Below are 23,216 nucleotides of genomic sequence, written 5' to 3'. Positions count from 1 at the left end.
AAGGTGTTACAGCACCACAGCCCTACATGAGAGTAGAACATAGATCATGTTGGGATCTTATTGCTGGAGTGAGTGCCCCATTGTCTGAAAGACAGAATGGGAGGTGGGAGCAGTCACTAAATGCTTATATTGGATAATGACTTGTACAGTTAGTAACGCAATGGAGCCTTGCTTGCACTGTTGACTAAATCTGCAGAATGTAAGGAGTACATGCTCCCCATCAACTTGGAGCTGGCACTCAGTCCTGACTGAGTATTGATTACGCTGTAGCACGACAGTAACCCCGTCAACTTGCCAAGTTCTGGGGATGGACGATCTGCTACTGACCATAGATTAACAGATGGCATGACTCTGGATGAGTCTGCATTGGTTTTCACCCAACGGGTCTAACCTCGTTGTTCATTTGGAAGGAGCCTTATGACACTTTGCTTGCTCCAGAACTATAACGTATTGATGCCCCAGCGTCTGATGGAATGGAGCACATCACCTTGGTGGAGTCTGTGCATGGTAAACCTCTTCTGGTATCCAAGTTGCTGTATTCTCTTAGAGGAAACGGAGATTGTGCTCACACTGAGGGAGTCTCCCATTATTTTTACCATCACCCCTCTATTGGGGTGCACAATGTACTGCAACTGGCACAACTCGAACCATGATCGGGGAAATCACTATTCCAAGGAAGCCCACGCACCATGTATGGGGACTAAGGATTTCCTTTCAGTTATTCAAATAATTTGGGAGCACCAATATGGGGGGGGGGGGGGGAGAACGGGTGAGAGGGGCTCTGATCCAGAAGGAAATAAAGCGGCTGCTATCGGCATTTGCCAGAAACCCAGGCCTAGGAATGCTTAATATTTGTGATACTATGGTACAGTGTTGCCTTGCAAGAACAAGCTCCTGTGTTTGTTTAACTGGAAGGTGCGCTTCATGTACCGAGCGTTTGCATTTGCTGGCAATTGACTCTGAGCCTAGCAGCACTGCAAGCCGAGCTCTTGCTGCTTCCCCTGCTTCCTGGAGGAGGCAGGGCCCATCGTGCACACGTGAGTGGTCACGTGACTCTATCCTACCATAAATGGCCGGTATATCCACCCTTGCGGCGTTACTACCTGGAGGTAGTAAGGGCTGGAGCCGCTGTTTCGCTGTTTGGCTGTGACCTGTGAGTAAACTGTTCTAGGGTCCAGAGCTGATACCCTAGAGCTGATACCCTATTTGCACTACCATCTCCAGTTCTCAGGGTTAGGGGTGGAGAGTCGGACTCTGGCAGCTCCATAAGCTGTCGGGCGTTCCCTACCCTGAGACTGAGAGCACCTTCTGGTTTCACTGATGAATGAAGCTTGTTTTAAATCATTCTACTTGACCTTTCTGGTTTAAAGGACATTCTTAACACAAGAAATGTTCTATATTGTATTTGTATTTATTATCTCCTATTTTTCGGCCATAGATCCATTTGTATCTGCATTTTCTATTAGTGCTTTTGGGGCAGTTTTAGATTTGCTTCATGCAGCTTCTTGTTTTCAGTGCAACATTTTCTCTGCTTACTATCTCAGACTGTTTTATATGCTATTATTTTGCTCTCTCTATTTCAACCACTACATATTCAGTCTGAGTTTAGTCTACTCACTTATCTCTCGTTCCCCTACTTCATTTGGGTTTTCATTTTGTCTGAATGACATATAAGGGACTTCGAAGCCAGGCAGCTATGAAGGCTTCTCTTGTTTCTACTCCTTCTGCTACAGGAGATCTCCCCTCTGCTTCGCCAGTCAGTACTCTACCAGGTAACTCCATTTCTGCTGTACCGGTTAATCCACATCATGCTTCAGTAGATGTTTCCCATGACTTCTCGACATCTCCGGCCCAGGTCCAAATTCATGCCAGAGCCAGATCTGAGGTTCTGAATGCCATGGGTATTCCACGTACACCAGCCTGGAAAACTAGACATTTCCATAGACGCACAGGAAGAGCATCTAGCATCTACTATAGCCTCTAATCTTGAGAAAGGCAGCAGTTTACCATGGGCTAGGGGTTATATGGATCACGCTAACAATAATATGGTTAACACTGTGCTCTCAACCCCTGTTCAATTACATCCTACGACGCCTATACTGCCTGTTATGGTGGATGACTCTGCAGCTAACGCGACAGATTCTTCGGTGGTGACCGTGAGGCGGTTGATTCCCTACCTTCCTCCTCTATGGTTAAAAGGAACTGTCATTCCTCCCATTAAATTTCCGCCAGAGGTTTTTTTCCTCTGTTAGGGGTGTAAACCATACCTCCTCTATCCATGTCAATCTTTCTGCTCACCTCACTGGAATTCCCAATACTCCTACAGTGAAATCCATTGTGTCTAAACTCCTTAATAAATCTTCTAATCTCACCCTTAAACCAACAATCTAATTTGGGTACCCAAGGCAAACCTATCCAAGGGAAAAAAATCTTTTATTTTTTGGGGAAAGAGGACTGCAACTAGCACCCTTGTTAAATCTTTATATTCACTTCCAATAGTGGCCACATTGGATCATACCCTACTGGATCATACCCATCATGTAGCTAAGAAATTAGAGATTGAAGATCCCCCTAGCTCAGGACATTGACGACATTAGCATAATAGAATGTGTTGATAAGGCCATCGCTGAGAGCCATCTCGGCCTTAACTCTAACAATACAAATGTCACCCAGCAAATTTGTGATGATTCCTATGTGGGCTCTCCCTCTGATCTCATCAATTCTATTGATGAGTGTACAGAAAAACAAAATTGGTTGAGACAAAAGGGTCTACTCCCAGACTTAAAAAAAAAGGATCATAGTATGTGAGTCTATCCTGCATCATAGAGGCGGTTGACAGAATAACACTTTCTCAACCAACTCTTTCTGCTCTGAACATGGTTTTGAGTTCTTTTGTGAGCCTGTATGATGATATATGGTCAGAGGTTAGATCACACTCTCTTCTTCTCTCTGAAATCTATTCCAGGTTAGAGGGCCTTGATAGATTCGAAGAGCTAGTCAAAATTATTAAGGAAGACCATCCTTTAATGCCTAGACATGGCTCTGATCCCATCGTCTCTAACCAGCCAATTGCTGATGTCCATCTGGTTAATAAAGTGCTCACTGGGAAAACGTCGAGTACAGAAGGGGTAGTTTTAGATATGGGTCCAGGTACCACTGTCCCCCCCGATGCTCGGATCAGGATATTTGTAATCATCCTTCTATGATTCCTTTATGACTTCTGAGGGTGTGCGAGAGGTTATTGGCATGGAGGTAAAACTCCCTATCCCATTACGGAATTAATGGAGGAGAAAGTTCACGAGGGGTTTATCGGCCATCCTCTCAATTTTATCCCTCGGGGTCTTCCCCCAGTAGGGATCACTTTAGAATTGGCCGGTCCACTTAAGGGAGTCCACGTTGCCTCTTCTGTGGATCCTATATTTATTCCCTCTCCAGAGATTTCATCTGATCCTATTGATCTTACTAAAGAAATGATACATCAAAAAGGCTTTCTCTGCATAGGAAAGAAAAAAAAAACTAGTCAGCAAATAAAGAAAACTAAAAATCGGAATTTGAAAAATATTACTTCATTTACTAACCAATTTTTAAAAATCTATTTTTGGCAAATGCTTCAGCTCTCACAACCCCTTCTCTTGTTTCCAAGGGGACTGGGAGCCCTGTTCCTGTGACCTCTATTCCTAATATTGTGGCCATTCCGGCCATAGTTAATTCGCTTTCCATTATAGCAGTTCAATCTAGTGGACGGTTCCATCACCATTAACACTGTTCCTCCAGTAGTGGGGCCTAGTGTTGTGGGGGTTGTGGACATTCTGGTCTCCACCCCTCCGACAATAGTTTCCACTTTACCAGAGCCGATTTTATCAACGCTTCAGTTGAATCTACCACCAATACTGTTATTAAGCCGCAGGATTCCTCCCCAGCCGTAGAAACCCTAATTATTCCATGTAACTCTGTATCTGGGGTGGATCTGCCCCATCCAGAGACCACATTTCCTCCGATTGCGGCAAACTTGGTTAATATTGATATGGTTAAACATTTATTCCAGGCGCTACTTGTTCCTAAAATTGCTAAGGGGCGAATTGTTTAATTCAATTACAATCCCTCCTCAGGATGAGGCTCCAATCCCTCCTCAGGATGAGGCTCCATCTATTCCTTCTCTCTCTTTGGATCGAGGGTCATCCCGCCAATACAGGAGTTCGATCAGCGGGGGGTTCCTTTGCACCCAACGCTCTTAATTTAGTTCATTCAAGTATGTCAAGTGTTGGCCCTGTTATGGGCCGCGAAGGTGATCGTTCTGGGCCTGATTTTGCCGATTACAGCAATTCTTTCAAATCATGTGAAAGATTCCCTGTGGGTCCAAACGTAACCCAAAACAGGACTATATTAAGGGGTGCAAGGGGCACTGATTTGGAGGTTGACTCTTTAACTCCTTTCACTAAAAAGATTACTGATTCTCTACCTCAACCGTCAGAGGCAAAAGATCGTCTTGAAATTTTGCAGCTTACTAGTCTCCGGGGTCAAGATATGTCAATTTGTCTTAACCGTGGTAATATCCTAAACATTTTTCATCAATTACCCTAGCTCTCTCATTTCTAGCTATGATATGGATACTATCTTTTTTCCTATTCAGGGTTGGGTAGATGTGAGTAATATCGTTCTCAAATCAAGGAGTGGTACTGGAATTGATTATGGGACAAAGGGAAGGGTTAAAGCAGCTTGGTTTCGAAGCAAACCTACTAGACCCCACTCAGTTCTCCAGTAATAATGGAGGGGGTGAAGAGTATAGGGGAAACCTCACCATGGTATATAATCCGGAAAGAGCTCCACAGCACCAACAGAGGCAATTTACGCCCAGATACAATGGAAACTCTCGAAACTGGGCCCAGGTTACCGCAGGTCTGTGGAAATGAGCACCATCCGATTCAATCGGAATCTCCTATTAAAGTTTTCCCCTTGAATAGCTTTGCGTTTCTATCTTGGAACTCCAGAGGTAATTCCCATCTCTTTACGAATTGGGATACTGTAACTATGATTAGGGCTTCACACTGCTTTTTTTTGTTGTTGTTGTTGTTGCAGGAAACCTGGATGCTTTCAATTCCCGTTCTAGATGGATTTGATCCTCTTTGCTCAAAATGCTAAACCTAGTCTGGGAGGGAAGGCTTCTGGGGGCCTTCTTATAGGAATCAGTACCTAGTTTGGCTTTAGGAATAAGGTTCTTCCGGATATGCCCTTTGGCATCTTGGCTGTGTAGGTTACTTCTCTTGATTTAATGCTTAGTCTCCGTTTCATTAATGTATATTGCACAAGGGTATTGCTGCACTTGAGCCGTTTCTGCAAAGGCTAACGGATATGCTTCTCTCTTGGAGATCTCTGCACCCTAGGGGGAAATTGATTTCTGGCTGGTGATCTCAACTCTGATTGTTCTATCTCTTCTGAATCCAAATATGATTTGGGATTGGCTATGGAGGATGATTCTCGTCTAGGGCTGAAATTTGTACGGGGTCGTCTTCGGAATTTTGCTTTGGATTCGGTTGGTCTAATTTGTCTCAATTGCTATTATGATACCACTAATTCATCTTGTCCTACATGGTGCAGATCCTTGTCAACCCCTACTTTAGACTGTCTTTGTAGATCATTCCCTGACTCCTCTTTCGTCCGAAGTTGAGGTCTTTTTCAACCTATGGAGTGATCATGGTATTCTGCGGGTTTCATTTCTGTCCTTTTGACATGAAGTTTCTGCCTGCTGGGGGGGGCCTTGCCATTTACAAACTGTGGGTCAAGGGACCGGAGTACGTTGGTCTCCTACAAATAACAGTTTACTTAACCATAAACTGATCTCTTCCTGTAATCATACTTCTTTCTCATGGAAATTGGCAGTTTTCAATACAGTTTACTTTGACAGTTTTCTTAATGCTCTTCACGGTAGTATAGACGGCCTGCTTAGGAAGGGTGTTTTCAAAAAATCTCATCCTCATAGATTCGATCAAGATCTGGCTAATGAAAAGGCCCACACTCGGAAACTTATTAGAGGTGTACAAGCTCTAGACACTGAGTGGGATGATAAAAAGAAAAAAATTAAAGCCATCTGCCAAAAATATATAAAAATTACTGTAAGTCTAGAAAAGCTACTCTGCTAGATGCTAGAAAACGCTGCAGAGCTTATGCTTGCAGTAATTATAATGAGACCTGAGGGCATTCTGGGTAACTTTGTCCAGCTTAGATGATGTGGCAGAGGCCGACCAGTTTAATGCTATCCCAGAGGTTCAATGGGTAGAGCATTACACTGAATTGTTTGATATAGGGGGAGAGGGATTAGACTCCTGTCTTTCGGGGAAATATGGAAGCCTGTAATTGATTTTGAGACAGTATTTGGACTTATTTCGAAAGCTGAGAAATCTAGGGCTCCGGGGCCTTATGGCCTAACTAACAACACATTTAAAGCTGAACTTTGGGCCAACCTCCTTTACTTACTTTTCCAAGACATTGTTAATTCTGGGAATGTACCCATTAGCTGGCAGACCGCTCACATTGTTCCCGTTTTTAAGAGTTTTACGTTCTTTGGTGTCAAAAAATTACATATAGACCTATCTCTCTCATTGATGCGGAATGCAAGCTTTTTTTCTTCCATGCTTCTTTCCCATCTTAACGTCTGGAACAAGGAATCATATTCTCCCGAAACAAGGGTTTCAGGGTGGGCGATTCAACTAATCTTAATGGCCTCATCATTACTGCCTTACAAAGTTCTACCTGGGGTAAATATGATGGTTCTCTCTATGTTGCTTCAATCAATTTGTCAAATGCTTTCGATTTGGTAATAAGGTCAAGACTCTGGGAAAAATTTACCAAATGGGGTATTCCGGCTGGTCTTCTAACTCTCATCATGGCAATGTATGAGAACTCGGGGGTCCATAAGAGGATCAATTTGGCAGGTACCCTTTCCAGAAGGATAAGGACCCGTATTGGGGTGAGACAGGGTTGCTCTTTAGCTCCCTGTCTCTTTATCCTTTATATGGCAGATGTGGGTGATTTCTTTGGAAATGCAGGCATGGTGAGTGCTAAACTGGGAGAACTCAGGCTCTCATGGTTGGCATATGCCGATGATTTACTTTCACACCAAAGTTCGCTTGCAGAGGCTCATCTGCAAATTTGAAGAATATGCAATTAACGGGCTGAAGATTAACCCGAGCAAAACCCGAACCATGGGCCTTTCAAAGGGTAGAAAAGGGGACAACAAAGTATGGAAGATAGGCGGTGAAAATATCATCGGAGCACAACAAATACTGCATGTTCTCTCTCAAACCTGTAGTAGATTTTTTTTTTTTTTTAAGGGTAAGGTCACCCCAAAGCAACTTTATGGAATGGAACTTGACTATTCTGCACTTTCGACTTTTTGGGACTCTTTCGAGGGTATCTATTGGAGGAAAATTTTGAACTGCCGAATTCTATTCCAATAGTGGCCATAAGATATGAACTAGGGCTAGTCTCTCTGCGAGCCAGGATTCTTTGGAGAGTCCTTACTCTTTTTTTCAGCTTTGCTCTCTCCTAAACCTGATACCCTCTACGTTGATGTGGGTCAAACAATTTTTTTCCCAGGGACCTTTGGATCGTAATCTATATCTCAATGCATTCAGTGATCTCTGTGACAAGACACTGTCAGATATCTCCTCTGATGGGGACACTTTGTTAACGAATCCCAATAAGGCTAAGGAGTGTCTTTTTAGTCATGACTGGAGCAATACAATTGAGAAATTGCATTCCTATCCCTCTCTGTGACCTACATTTTGACCATAAGAAAAGAGGCTTGTTGTCTTTTATTTTGACTCCATGCCCTAAGCGATATTATCGTTCACTTCTCCTTAAACTCGGATGGAATCTCCTTTCCACCAGGGAAGTCCTACATAAAAGGAAGGAGTTCTCTGACTTAGATCTTACCTGTCACTTCTGCAGTACTTTGGGGGTGATTGAGTCCTCATGGCATCTCTTTTTAGAATGCACAGCTTTGATAAGTCTAAGGGACAAATATCTAGCTAGATTAATACAATGGGTCAATTGGGGGCTGATAATATCTGGTCAGTGTCTTCCTATTACCAATATTAAGGATGGGCTTGCTGTGGCGGGCTTTATTAAAGCTCTTGATTTGTACGCCCCATTTCATGATTATGCCTGTCTATATGAAATTTTAAACTTCTGTTAGTTCTCTGGTATAAGCTGTCTTTTAGTTATTTGAAGATGTATTGTGTATTTTATATTTCAATTTATTATGCTGAATTGTAATTGCACTAATTTAGTTTTTTTTTTTTTTTTTTTTTTTTTGTGTCCCTTATTATCTGGAAATTGGATCGTTAACTTTTTGTATACATGAAATTTAGATGTAATTAATGTTTTCCTTATTTTTTAGTAAAGGTTTCTTTTGTAAACCACATACAATAAATGAAAAAAAAAGAATAAGCTCCTTGCATACTGGCCACTTGGTCTCATTTCAAGTACTAGCCAGGCCTGTCCCTGCTTAGCTTCCCCATCTGACGGCATAGTGCAACCACTTGTGGTGCAGTAACTGCCTGTTCAGCACACAAAAAACATGAACCCTTAAACAAGGGATGGGAACACCCTAACTCATGTTAACTGGCCAACTGACGACATAAGCACAGCCTCAGTGTATGTATTACTTTAGTCCTCAAAGGGCATCTATGGTATAAGCCTTTAATAATGCCACACATTGGCAGCAGAGCATCCTTCCTGCTATAGAACTGAAACCTTGCATGCTTCACCAATGGGTATATTTTATTTTTGTAATTCCCATACCACGATACCAATGGATGTCATGTCCTACTGTATGAGCCATTGCTGGGACAGTGATTGTCAAGAAACGAGTGGTGGTCTCGAACCCAGTCTTTGTACAATACTTTCTAGCTATATTTATTTCCGTGCTATGCAAGGGACACTGTCACACAAGAGGCCTGGCGATTCCCTGCAATGGGGAGCTTAACCTGCAGCCCCATTTGCACTGGAATGCAAGCTAGTTTACTACCTAAACCAGCAATGTTTCCACATGCAAGTGTTTACCAGCGACCAGGTGCTTGCTGGCTCTAAAGGAAGGCATGTATCTCATTTAGCATAGCCATGGACCATCCTACAAGAGGCAGCTCTCATGATCTGACTGCATTGCAAACCTGAGGGCCCTTGTTACGCTGGGTGCAGAATCGGCTTGAATATTACCAGTGAGGTAATGTTTTACCTGTATGTGACGCATCCTTGGTCTGTGCCCTGTTATTTGCTGTAGCTAAAACCTATGCATGCTTAGCCTCTGTAAATCAGGGGGGTGTCAAACTGGACCACCTTCCCCTGCCTCCCATGAGGCCGGTACACCTTAGTTTTCTTACCTTTACCATGGGTGAAGGCTACTACCTGGCATAAAATGATTTGAAACATCACCGGATCAGCAGGTAAGGTGTGCTTGGGTTCCTGTTATTGCAATTTGCGACCCACCTGGTGTGCACAACGGAGGGATTGACCCCATGTACTGTGTAGTCATTATTTTCTTGTATGGCCTGCAACAGCACGGCCCATATGGAGAGTGTGGAAGATTCTGCCCCTCTCCCCGCAGCAGCGTAGTGCTGGCTAAACGTAAGGTGGGCAAGGGAGGAATGGGAAGCAATGGGTTTCGAGTTTGCAACCGCACACATTACCCCATCTACCTTAAGAATGGAACTGGCAGTGTTCTGTCTGGGAAGCCTTCATTTGTACTCCAGACCAAAGTGGATGCAGAAGTAATGTCTGCTGGTTTATGCTGCTATGGCATGAGGACCTCAGTAGGGACTAGTAAGAATCCTGGAGGAGGAACCTACCCTAAAGGGTTGTCTTCACTTGCTTAGTGACCATTTAGCCTCAAAGTGTGTCGGTGATCTGAGTGCTGGGGAAATGTGCATGCTGGCACAATGTCTCCATGAACTTTGCCTGCTGAAGGATGGCTATGCAATATTTCTGATGCTGTGTGCTTAGTGCTGCATCAGAAATATTGCACAGCCAATGTGCTTAATGCACACATGGCTACATTAGACAAGGCTGTCTGAACTAAAGCGAGTGCTGTGACTGCGGAACCGTGCACTCCAGCTAGATCAGTGACTGCTACACCGCAGGGTGGTTGGGATGCGGCTGAGGTTTACAGGGCATGGAAGTGTGCAAGGTATGGTTTTGTGGCTGAGCCCTTCAAGTAGTCGTTTGCGTAGAATTGGATGTGGTCTTCCCCATCCATGGGGCAAACCCACGTCCAAATCCCATTGGTCTTATCAGATTGGCCTGTTATTGAGAGGTATTGTAGATGGAATTTGAGTCCAAGGAAGAGCTGGTGAGCCATTGGTTCTAATTTTGTTTTTCAGTATTCCTAAAAATGCATGTACTATAATATCGGACTCCGCCTGCATGGTGCCCCAAGATATGGTGTGTGACACAGTAGAAGCTACCACTGATGAGTGCCTACTGACCCTACGGCGATCCTTCAGCGAACCAGGAACCTACTGTGTGAACATAAGTTTAAGTGATGATGCGAGCTTAGCGCTTGCAAGCACAATGCTGGCTGTCCAGGGAGGTGAGTACTGCCAACCCAAGTTACTTATGAAGCTTAAAATAGTTTGTTGGGTCGAAAGCAATTTGACCACAATAGTTCTTTTCTCGGTTAGGATGGCTGAGGAAGGTTACATAAAACCGATTCACAATTACAATGGGGTACTGGTGTTAAAATGGACCAGTAATTCGATTGCTTCATTAAATCTGCCCCACAGCCTTGGTTGCAACTAGGCAGGTGGTGGGAAAAGGGAGGTGTGGATTTGGGTTAATTGACCTGTTCGTTCTGTTTCACAGTTACTGGAGCAGGGCATTGGGTGGGGGTGTGGGTGGGAGTGTAGATGTAGTAGAAATGAAGCAGTATCCACGTTCTAAATCTCAATGTCTCGTGCTAGCGCCTGTCAATGCAAGAACCGTGGAAGGTGTTCTCTTGAGCGTTGGCTTCTTGGTGGTTCTGGCTGCTGTGATAACAGTCCTTCTGTACAAGTAAGTGATCACTCCAGCATTAAATGCAAGTAGCTATAGAATGGCATTTCAATCCGGGGAATAAAACTGGTGTTTCTTACAGGCGCTATAAACAATACAAGCCGATTGATGGTGGAGAAGAGAAGCCCAGTGATGGTGGACGCGTTTATTTCAGCAACATGAAGGCTGTTTTTGTACTCAGAAACAATGAGAAACGTCCGCTCTTGAAGGGAAAAGCTGGAGTAGTTTAAATATCAAATTATTTTGTACTTTATATTCAACTTTATCCGTAATGTAAACTTTGCACGCATTTACATGTCTACTACTGTAGCTTAGCACTACTTTTTTTTTTTTTTTTACTCGTGTACTTTCAGGTCCAAGATTTATAAAAGATTAATTAAAGTGACTGTGTTGGTGTTCAGTAAGGCATGCTTTGCATTTTTAAACCTGAATAATTTGCTTGATTAGAAGTACACTGTTGTGTTTTTGCCATCCAAAGATAATCCCTTGACTATTTGTGGGAGTCGCTGAAATCTTTTTCACAGGTGGGACTTATCTTCTGCTTGTGATCCAAACATGGGGCTCTATGCTCACCTGGCACTGCCTTGACTCTTTGGGCAAAAGGTAAATTATGATGCTGACTGAAATTTCGGCAATCCATCTTCTAGACAAGCATGCTAGGTCCTAATTCGGGAGCGATGTGGCATGCAGGCTTTTCTCTAACTTAGCCTGCTGTGAGTGCCTGCTTACTGGTTGTTGGCAGTACTCGAGTTAGGTTTGTCACATGGCTTAAGTCTGCTTATTGCCAGAGCAGGCCATGTAATGAATGCCTGGTAGTATTGTGACCCACGCCTTTTTATGTGGGGTTGACTCAAAGGGATGTTGTGAGCTTTCACTATCAACATGTAATGGGACAACCTTCTTCCCAGTAAAAATTGTATACTTCAGTTTTGCAACCATATCCTCCAACTCCTAGTTCCTATTCTGCTGTGGTTGGGAGTACACATGTAGTGTAGTGGACTCAAGGACAGTAGGGTTGCATGTATACTTCAGTGGGACAACCACCACCAGGCCTACACTTCTAGCATGAGAAGCCATTAACAGGCTGCCTGCTTTATGATCCTACAACGAGGCTCGTAAGCATTGAGTAGCAAGCAGTTCCATTACACAAAGGTCTCTGGGTCCTCCACTGTGAATTAAATGAGATTAGTACCTGAGATTCTTGCTGGAATAGTGACAGTGCAGTTACACACTCCTCTTAGAGGAACGCTTGAATTTGGGTGGGAGCACATGGCATCCAAATGGAGGTTACTTCATGCAATAACATTTTAGAGTCCTGGGATTCCCCGCAGACACTGACCCCTCCCCCGCCCACCATCCCAAAAGCAATTGGTAAATCCACACCTGCTAAATGGATTACGTCATTCCCTTTGGTTACTAAATCCTGTAAGCAACCTAAAGCAAACTCGTTAATATTAGTTCCATGGAATTTACAGAATCCTGTTGCTTTGTCGTGATCCATCCTGTACCTACACATCTGAATCCAAAATGGAATTGGTGGAGCGTTTTGGGTTCGGTCTATTTAGACACCTATAACTAATATAAGATGTATATATTGAGGTGGTCTTCAAGAAGCATCCAGATTAAATGACATTTTGAACAGTTTGGTCGAGTCTGATTAGGACCAGGTGTTCTGAGTTGCTGGCTCTCATCTTCACCATATAGAAGTGCTGCACCCATTCGGCTTCTATTATGGCATTGATGAATTGCTGCCCTTTTGTTCATTCAACAATGCCCAAAAGAAACTTGTGCCTCGGCATCTGCGTGAAGCACTGTTGCCCTGTGTCTCGCCCATCTTTTTTATTCTTTTTTGATTTTCCCAAGTTCAGCTGGTCAGTGTGCCCTCATTTCCCACTTTAGAATCTGGGCCATACTTATCTGCCTTTTTTTTATAATTCTGGAAGACTTGACTGACCTCTGAATCCTCCTGGAACTATGGTTGGTTGATCTCAACACAATTCCTTGTTCATCAGGTCTATCCTATGCTTAGTTGTGACTCGCCTCATAAACCCGTCGTTGCATTGGTTCCCTTAACATTTCAATGAGGAATAGTCGCGCCCCCTGTTCTCAAGTCTCGACCAATACATTTCCTCAACATAAAATTGTCCACAAATATATAATCCAGAGACTAACTCAGGGGGCCTTTGTGCCAGGTTCCCTGACCTCCCCCGAATCGCTTCTGTCTGTCCCATATGTAGAACAATGCCAACATTCTCCCTTTACCGCCGGGTTCAGTGGGCAGATGGAGAAATCCTGAAAGCCTGTGTTTCATCCTCTGTCTGGCGGCAGGCAAGATGTTGTGGATCACGTTGACCATTCATAATGGATGTACCAGTGATGGATCCAATGGACCAATTCTTTCATGCCAATAAATATTACAAAACAAAAATATGACGACCAAGACCCTGCATTCAATTCCCAAAAATGCCCTCTCGTATATCATTTCTTGCACCACTCGGAATTCAACAGGGTCATAATGCCCCCTTCATCCTTACTCTTAATCCCTTAGTAGCCAATTGTGAGAGCACCACTTCACCACCTAATACTGGTGCCTGTCAACCAGGACTCCTGAAGACCAATCGAATATACATTAGTAAATGGCTGGGTATGCCCTCTTGAGTTCCAAGAGGCTAAGGTTATCTGAGCTAGCTTCTTCTAGTGGACCCCTCCGACAGATGGTTATTCAGAGTGGCAGCCACGCAGGACCAAATCTCGTTGCTATTACTGTGGTCAACCATATTGGCATACCTTTTTGTTTGCATAATCCATAGTACATGTAGCATTATGAAGCTTTCCATTGAGAAGACAACATCCTTTCTGACTGTGCCTTCCCCATCCCCCTGTCTGAGGAAGTTGTGAAACCTACTGGTCTTCTGGTGATGGCCTCCTACAATAATAATTCATATACCACTTATTGTTCTCAAAGGATCTACAAATTCCAAGCTCTCAATAGCTCTAGTCGAGAATGCTCAGATTTACAATTACTGAACACAGGGATAATATTGCTGACTGGCTTAGAATATTTTTTTCAGGTGGGCAATTCGTATTAACAGTTGATAGGATACTTTCTTTTAAAAGAAAATGTGCTTTAAACACGACTAATTTCTCTTTGCCTGCCCATCTCCTAGTATAATTGTCTCGCTGCCACTGGCACCTTTCAAAATGGAAATTGGGCCACCTAGTGAACATTGCCTAGTGTGTGTTTTTTTTTTTTTTTTTTTTTTTTTTTCTTCCCCCTCCCTCTCTCTTCTCTGGGGCACTTCATGAATATATATTGTGCCCCACTCAGGTCCACAGTAACCATGCTGTTAGCTGTATTGCATCCCATCGAAACAGATAATGTTGACTGGTGGAGCCTTGGGATGACCCTTCAACACCACAACTGGGCCTCTTTCTTCCCGTCAACTCTTTCATTGTTCGTATTAGATCGTGCTCTTGGTTTACGGGCATGTTGGCATTCAATTACCATGGGAGTGTTGTTCTCTCCCCAAAAACGTCCAGCTTGTTTTGAATAGCTCCCAGAATAAGGGTGTGCAATTTCAACTCTGCTTTGATATTTTTTTAGGGCTGCAAATGACCTGATTGTGCAAGAGTGCTCTGTGCCTGGGTTTTGCTTCCTCTGGTTTGGTGAATTGGCGACCAAGGAACTTCGTCTTGATGGCTGGTGTGGGGTTGAACACAGGATGCAATTGAGTGATTAGCCCTGTCCTTGCCCCAAGGAGGGTGAAAAGGCTCCTCCCTGTGCTGACCTTTCCTGTTGTCTGTCGGTAGCTCGGATTATTTCATCCCCTATTGAGCGCTCTGATTGACCTACTTGTCTGGCTAACGCCTCATGCTGGTGTCTTCCCCCCCACCCCCTTTGAATTCACTTGCACCAGTTCAGATCAGGCACCTTCCATACTGTAATCCCCATCACCTACGGGTGGCGAGTCAGGGAGTGGGGGCACTTTCGCCATCCAACATCTGGTCCTGTAGTGACAGGTTAGAATGTTTTGCAAGGCTACTAAGAATGAACGTGTTCATTTTGTAGTCTTTCCATATACACTGTTCACACAATACTAGTGTTAAGCAAATGGTGGTTACCTTTTCTTTGTGAACCCTGGTAAACAACTCGTGCACCACTTAGCAACTAAGTGCTGGTTAAACTGAGTGGTTCCAGCTTCCCCGCAGACACAATGGAACGACTTGGGCTCAGTGAAAGACCACAGTAAACCACTCGCGCTCCACTCTCCACCATTCTTCTGTCATTAAGATGGTGAACATGCCAATAAAATGTGCTTCAGCTTGTACTTTGCAATATAGACCTTGTCCCATGCACGGTTTTTGTTTAGGTAACGTGTTGGGTTTTATGTAATTCCCATAACCTATAGCTGCCTCCCCATCCAGAGGGGAAAGTGTTTGCTTTCGTGTGCCTATTGCGGTGTCTTGCCCAGTTCTGGTGCACTCATTAACCTAATGCAGAAGTGGTTGGGATGCCAACATGTGGTGAAGCTGTGATCCACCAAGTGCTTCTTGTTTTGCGCTTTTAGGCAATCCCAAGATTATCCTCTAAGAACCAGTTTTCAATGACTTTGCCCCCTAGGGCTCGGCCCCATAAACGGCAGCATTTCTGTATCTGTTTGCTTCAAGAGCCGGCCTTACTGCTCCGTTACCACCGTTGCCAGTAAAACTGGCTATTGTCCCACTCCTGTAGACTCCTTTCCCAGTACAAGCACGTTCTCACCTAAATAATCATTCACTTGCTCAATTTCCGGCTTATCTAGCTTGAGCGGGGCTGCTTTGTGTTTTTTTTTTTTTTTTTATTTATTTATTTTTTTTAAGGCCTGCAGGCAGTGCTCCACATGATTTTGAGGTGGGAGTATTTTACTGTTTTTACAATGTGAGAGTAAATGGAATTTGAAGAGTAACAATGAGTTCAGCCAGTGATGGAAAGAAGGTCATAATTGTGGACCAGTACTGAGATGAGTGTACCGTGGAGTGTGGGGTGAGGTAAACTGCACAGTGGAATGATTCCTGCGCCAGCAGTGGGCCAAGTGTCAGGGAGATGTGTAGCTTTGGCAGACTGTACCACAGACTTAAGCAGCACTTTCTGGTCAAGCTATAGTCTGGCGCAATGCTCCAACGAGAAACGCATTCATGTTGGAGTGCGCACGTTACCAGGCTGAGGGTTCCCAATACAGGGAGGAAGCGAGGGCTTTTCATGACGGGAAATAAAAAGCAGACTCGTCCTTGCCAAGTTTCAAACTTGTGAACCTGAGCTGATACGATCTCTGCAGTCGGTGCATTAGCCCGATTTTGGGGGGCGGGGGGGGGGTGTGATGCATACCTGTTTCAGTCTTGCAATGCCATTCTAGAGACACGTACATATTTGTCTGGTCTACGTCAGTCCCACTCCCTGAAAGCAGACTTTATAACGAAGCCTTGCTATCTGCTGGCTTCACTTCAGTACTGGGCTCACCTGATGGTTTCACACGTGGCATATGAATAATCAGAGAGTGTATGAAAGGCCTAGACCCTGTGACCTGCAGGATACATGCAGCTGGTGCTAAATCTATCAGCGGTCTTATTGCATTACACACAGGTGCAGGATTCTCAAAATACCTTAGCTTTCAAGAGCAATGCTGTACAATGGGTCCCATCTGCTTGCACCCTGAAAAGACAGTGGGCCTCATTACACGGTAGGTGGTAAGGGTTAACGGTCACTGGTAAGGGTACCGGTGACCGTTAACCCTTACCGCCTTATTACGAGGTCCCTTTGCAGGTTGGTACTTCAATGCCTGCTTTTAGCAGGCGTTAAAAAACGAACCCGCAAAGGGACCTTGGTGCTAATTACGGTACCGCAATTTGCAGTACTGTAATTAGCGCCTTCCCCATTCCCATTATGCCCTATGGGGGCAAAAAATGGGAATGGGGAATTACCACTCCCGCTCACCTTGGAGTAGGGCGGTAATTCTGCCATCCACCAAGGCGGACACGGTAAAATACCGGCAGCAACCATGGTGATAATGGCGCCATGGTTACCGCCTACCGTGTAATGAGGCCCAGTGTCTTATGTCCAGCAACAACTGGCAAAAGCACGACATAACGAGAGCTCACTCGCAGTATTGGGAGTCCCGAACCTTGAAGCAAAAGCCATTCGCGCATCAGGTTGTGTGAATGGTGAGTGGATACACACTGACATAAAGATCAATAAAACGCAATGGAAATATACGGACAAACCAATATGAGAGTACTGGCTGTCGTACAGTTCCTGGCAATGCATGCCTCCACTGAGGGAGCTTACCTAGGGGGATACCAGGTGACCAGGCATCTCCGGTTACCTTCATGGCCCTAGATGTCTTGCTGTCCAGTGAGCTCGTACTTCAGGAGCTCATTTTGGCCAGTGTTTGAACTTGGTATAAATATATGCACAGTGCATTATGCAAACTAATAACACTGCCCAATAAAGGCAGTAGTTCCAATGCAGGAACACCAGTCCTGCCTGAGCGCAATTAGACATTATAAAGGGCACACGAGTGAAGGGACATTGTATGTACTGCCAACCTTGCTCGTCCCACCGTGGGAACACTTGTGCTGGATGAGGCCTGCACGTACTACTTGCCGTGAGAAACCCTGTGCTTTGTGAGCTCAGTAATATGGCTATTTGACTCAGTAAGAACATGCATGCTGCCCCCTTCCCTCAGCCTCTCCAGGCCCAAGTCAGACCTTTGCTGCCATGGTGTTGTCGCCGTCCATAATCTGCTCTCCTACACCCTGCCCTTTCTGTACAACAATTCGATTCAAACTTCAGCTCCACCCTTGCAGGTTAAGTTCCAGCCCTCGGCGTGCGTGTGCTGGCGTTGCTGGACTAGGCCGCACGGTCTGTGGCGCAGCTCCAGCGGGAGCAGCAATGAAGCACACACACTGCCCCGGAACTGCCTCCCGAGCGCGGGGCGGGGCTTTTATTAGGAACGGCCTGCGTCACCGCGTAGCGGGACGCAGGGCGGAACTTCACATTCCTCCTTTATTATAAAGCAAACAAACATAACAATAACTGGCATCAACTGTGAGTTCAGCATCTGTTCACGTCTTTAACCAATAGCTACCCTGCCATTAATGTTCGTGGTCCGGGTGCATCAAACTACCACACGTAGTCATTTAACTTGGCTGGCGGTCTCGTGGCAGATCTCAGACTGTATTGCCCTTCTCGGGGCCTACACCCCCCCCCCCCCGGGCTCCTGATCTGGCTCACCTTCGCTGGTCAGGTCCTTGAGGCCGGGTGCCTCCAGCGGTTCCCAAGTTCCATCCATCGCTCCTGTCTCATCCGGGATGGACCCAGGCTCTTCTTCGCTGGGCTGAGCGTCCTCGTCTTCCCGGTGGCACTCACTGTCAGTCCACAGGTTGCGAGGCACTGCCTTGAACCACGAGTTCCTCGTCACTTGACGGTGTCCTCGTGTCAGTCACCATGGTTCCGTGCCGATCACTGACGCTCCATGGCAGTTCCTCGTATCTGGTGTCGAGTTTTGACTTGGTGTGGTTGCGTAGCATGACGACTTGGTCCCCCACTTGATGATTGGACGGCCTCGCTCTCCTCTTGCCACTCATGTGGGCGTTGGCACTCCTTCTCCTCATTTCCGTGCGTCCTTCGTTGACCTCGTCCGGGGTCCTACTTGGTGCGGAATCGAGGATCTGATGACGGTGCCGAACATGAGGTCCGCTGGCGGTATGCCGGTTGTGCTGTGGGGGGTGACCCGATAGTTCCGGAGGAAACGGTAGAGGTCAACCTTCCATGGGCTGGCATTCGCCTTGGATACCATGGTTCTCATGAAACGTTCTGCGTCCCCATTTGCCTGGGGCCATCTCGGCATGATGTGATGATACTTTATATTTAGGTCCTGCAGATAGTGTTTGAATTCCTCCCTGGTAAACGGTGGCCCATTGTCACTTTTGTTGGAGGTAGGTAGCCCGTGAGTTGCAAACATTTTCTCTATGGCCGGAATGACCACTTCCGCTGCTGTGGATTTGACTATTTCAACTTCCGGATATCGGGAGTGGTCAACGGCCACCAAAAGGTGGAGGCCTTCTCGTAGCTTGTAGATGTCAATGCTGATGGCCTCCCACCGAGAGCGGCCGCGTTCCGCCGATAGAATTGGTTCCGGTTCTGGCGGGGCCCCCGTTATCTGACAGGCTAGGCACGTGCTAATGAGTGTCTCGACCCGTTCCTCGATCTGGGGAAACCATATCCTGTGCCTTATGAGGGCCACTATCCTGTCTTGTATTCGGAGAGGGATTACGATGCGGTTTCCTCTTAGTATCAATCCGCATTCTGTGATCGACAAGTCTTGCCGGACGGTGAACATGCCGGACAGAAACCCTTTCGCTTCCGCTGTTCTGTTGTGTGTGTGTGTGTGTGTGTGTTAGTGTCTCATGAAGGTTTTCCAGTCCCCTGAGATAATGGCATCTTTCACTAAGTTGCAACAAGGATCCTTGTGAGTTTCTGACTCGATGCTCACAGCCTTTGGTCTCATTGCGCGTACCACTTGGCATATATGTTCCTCAGTCTTTGGCCACTTGGATTTCTTGTTGGGTTGCCCCTCGCGGATGCCTCGAGAGAAAATCCGCGGGGTTTCCACTGCCTGGTTGGTAGATGAGATCAAAGTCGTATTGCTGAAGATGTAGTAGCCATTTGGAGAGGGTGTGATGACGTTCCCATGAAGATGGGTAGTACGGGTTTGTGGTCAGTGACTGCCGTGAACCGCCGCCCATATAAGTAGAGATGAAAGTGCCTGCACCCCCACAGCACGGCGATGGCCTCTTTCTCAATATGGGAGTACCTCTGTTCGGTTTCCGTGAGGGCTCTTGAGGCGTAGGCTCTGTCTTTTCTCCCCTTCCTTTGTCACCTGCATTAGGATGGCTCCGAGCCCAACGGGGCTTGCATCCACAAACTGGGCAGCTCAGTATTGTAATATGCCATTTTGGTGTCAACGGACAGGGGTTCTTTGATGCTTTCGAACGAGTCTTGGCACTTCTGCCCCCTGTCCCACTTGATGTTTTGCTTTCGTCAATTCCTGTAGTGGCTCAGATAGGGTGGCCAGGTGTCGGATGAACCTCCCGCAGTAGGTAGCCATGCCTAGGAAACTGCGTACCTCTGTGGGGGTCATCGGTGGGCTTGCCACCTGAATGTCTGCGACCTTCTGGGGATCAGGGGAGATGCACGTGCAGCCAAACTTGTAACCAAAGAAAGTGATTTCCGATCTGAGGAACTCGCACTTCTCCCTGTGTATGGTCAGCCCCGCTTCTTGTAGTCTGCCCAGTGGGGTATGAAGCCTCTTGATATGCTCTTTCTTGTCGGGGGCGTGAATCAGAATGTCGTCGCTCAGGTTGAGGACACCAGGGATGCCCCTGATGACCCCTTGGATGGTTTGCTGGAATACCTCAGCAGCGGACGAGATCCCGAAACTCAGGTGTTTGTATCTCCTCAACCCCAAATGCGTCGAATGTTGTGATGTAGCGAGAGTCTCTGTGGAGTTTGAGTTGGTGATACCCCGCCTTCAAGTCAACTTTCGAGAATACACAAGACCCTGTGAGGTCCGCCACGATTTCTTCGATCGTTGGGGTGATGTGGCGTTCTCTTTTGATGGCAGTGTTTGGGAGACTCATATCAATACAAATCTGGACTTTTCCGGGCTGTTTAGGCTTTCGCGTGACAACCATTGGAGAGACCCATGGTGTGGGCCCTGTGACCGCCTCCATGATGCCGGATTCTTCCAGTGCCTTGAGTTCCTGCTCCACTTGTTCTCTCATGTGGAAAAGTGTCCTCCGATGCCTTACGGCTTTCTGCTGCATCCCCACTCAGGAGGCTTTCAATTCCTGCCTTCACGACATAGACTTTCGACCATAGTCTGTTTTTGCCGTGCTCCAGCGTAGTGCGGAACCTGCCAATGACTGATAGGGGCTTCCGGCTGCCGTATGCATACAACAGCGTGTCTGTGCTTTTCAGGTCTGGTTGAGGATTTAGAGTCTGGAATATGCTTGTGGGCATAACATTCACCGAGGCGCCTGTGTCAATGGTCATGAGAAAGCGCTGGTTTTGGACGGTGACCATGCACTTGCGCCTTCGGACAGATTTTCTTTGTGTTTCTTGACCTTGGTTTAATGCAGACACCAGGTATAACTTTCTGCTTTTCCTCTCGTTATCCTTACCGGAATCGTGCTGCCCTGCCGAGACATCATCCCCTTCTTCCTCCGTGGAAGAGTTGGCCACTGCGACCCTCCTTGCACTGGCTTGCTTCTTTTTCTTGGTCGCGTTCTTCTCCGGAAGGTTCTGTGGGGGCTGCGTGGAGGTGCCCGATCTGCATACCTTTGCATAATGATCCTTCCTGCCGCAGGCGCCACATGTGGTGCCTTGTGCAGAACAGTTGCGGCGGCCATGTCGTGGGCCACCACACCAGCCACACTCTGTGGGCCCAGGAATGCGCGGTTGCCACCTGTTCTGGCCATATCCCCCCCACTGTGTTCATCCCTCGAGGATTGTTTGTTGGTGATCTGGGCCACCATGGCTGTGTTGAGAGCAGGTTGCAATCTTTGTAGTGTGGCCTCCATGTTGGCCGCTCTGGTGTGAGCTAGTTCCCTTTGTCGTCCAAGTTCAAGGATCCGTTGCAGGGGAATACCGCCCTCGCTGAGTATCAGGCGTCTTAGTTTTTCTGATTGTATGCCGTTAATAATTTGCCTCCTGATCTCCCTCTCAACATTTGTGAACTCGCAGGACATGGCCAATTTTTCTCAACCAAGTGTGGTAGGCATCCAGGGTTTCGTCCGCTGCCTGTATGGTGGTGCAGAAAATAAAAGTCTCATAGTCCGGGTTCAGTTGAGGGAGAAAATGAGCCATGAGGGCATCTTTTGCGCTTCGGTATGCATCTTGGCCATTGTCAACATTCAAGAAGTTGAAAATGTGCAGTACCTAGTCACCCACACTGAGCAGTAGGTGCGCCTTCATCTTCCTTGCCGTTGTTATATCTTTGCACTCCATCGTGAATTTCTGGATCCAGAGCTGCCATCTGGGTCCACTCGATGATGGGTCGGTAAAGGGGTCAAAAGGCTGGACCAGTGTCGATGAACTTCCTTGTGTGCGAGGCTGTGGGGATGTCAGTGACAGGTTTGCCGCAATTCTGGACGGTGTGGTGGGCCCAGGTGTGGACATACCAGCAGCCATGTTGACGTGTACCTGGTCGGTGTTGGCGTGAGCTCTTCGGGCGACCACCAGCGCCGAGACGTTGGGCCTTCCCTGGAAGTGCTGCGGTTTCCAAGCACTGTGACGGAAAGTTCAGGAACTGGTGCTCCCACGTGGTTCTGATGCCAGTTCGTGTTGCTGCCCTCTAGTGTGGGAGGCCAGATGGCGCCACACTGCCCAGCCGGCAAGTAGAGGGCGAATGGGGAGCAGCAATGAAGCACACACACACTTGTGGATGGTCTGCCCCGGAACTGCCTCCTGCGGGTGGGGGCGGGGCTTTTATTAGGAACGCCCTGCGTCACCTGTTCTGTTCCACGCCTTCTCTCTTCCACACCATCGCTCCTCCCTGCTCACTCTCTTGCACCTTTACTTGCATGCATCCTGGCACTTCCACATCCTTTGCTTGCACTTCCGTCCCTCCCTGCACACTCGCACATCCTTGGCTAGGTCTCACGTAGCCTCGCATCTGCACGCTCACAATCGCCTATGCTTTTCTTAGACACCCTTGAATCAGCACACCTATTTTCAGACCACTGCTTGCTAGAACAAATGTAGGTTTCAAAATCGCTCGACAAACCGTTTTAAAAGTGTCAAACGGCAAGAGATCAGCCCAGAGATGACTGTTGGGCCTGTAGAGTCGTGTACATGAGGAGGGCAGCAGACTGCGGCTCCGAGATCCTTTCAAAGTCTGCTGGCATTCAAAAAGGGTGTTATTTCAATTGGGATGAAACGGCAAGGGCCAGGGCCCTGGGTGATTAATCGCAGCATCTGGGACTTGTCACTGCTGGTTAACGCCAGTTGCAGCGCTCTGCTTATAGATATGACCGTCAGTAACTGTCACCATGACCGGCACACGCTGCAGAGAAGCTACATTTCAATGAGTTGGGGCCGTGAGAACAAAGTGCAGCCACAAATGTGCAAT

The 23,216-nt window shown here is 46.5% G+C and overlaps 1 protein-coding gene across 1 annotated transcript in view; it reads left to right on the top strand.

The window, feature by feature from the left end:
- GPNMB (glycoprotein nmb) overlaps positions 1 to 11,446 on the top strand; it is a 38,809-nt gene extending 27,363 nt beyond the window's left edge. Inside the window, exons 9-11 of the mRNA XM_069648324.1 lie at positions 10,377 to 10,585; positions 10,956 to 11,046; positions 11,129 to 11,446. Coding sequence (XP_069504425.1) covers positions 10,377 to 10,585; positions 10,956 to 11,046; positions 11,129 to 11,276 — 448 coding nt within the window. The 3' untranslated portion in view covers positions 11,277 to 11,446. The remainder of the gene's footprint in view (positions 1 to 10,376; positions 10,586 to 10,955; positions 11,047 to 11,128) is intronic.
- Positions 11,447 to 23,216: the final 11,770 nt, after the last annotated feature.

This window comes from Ambystoma mexicanum, chromosome 2q, assembly GCF_040938575.1.
Source record: "Ambystoma mexicanum isolate Mex_15411 chromosome 2q, UKY_AmexF1_1, whole genome shotgun sequence".
Classification (NCBI taxonomy): Eukaryota; Metazoa; Chordata; class Amphibia; order Caudata; family Ambystomatidae; genus Ambystoma; species Ambystoma mexicanum.
This window is presented reverse-complemented; position numbering and strand designations above follow the sequence as displayed.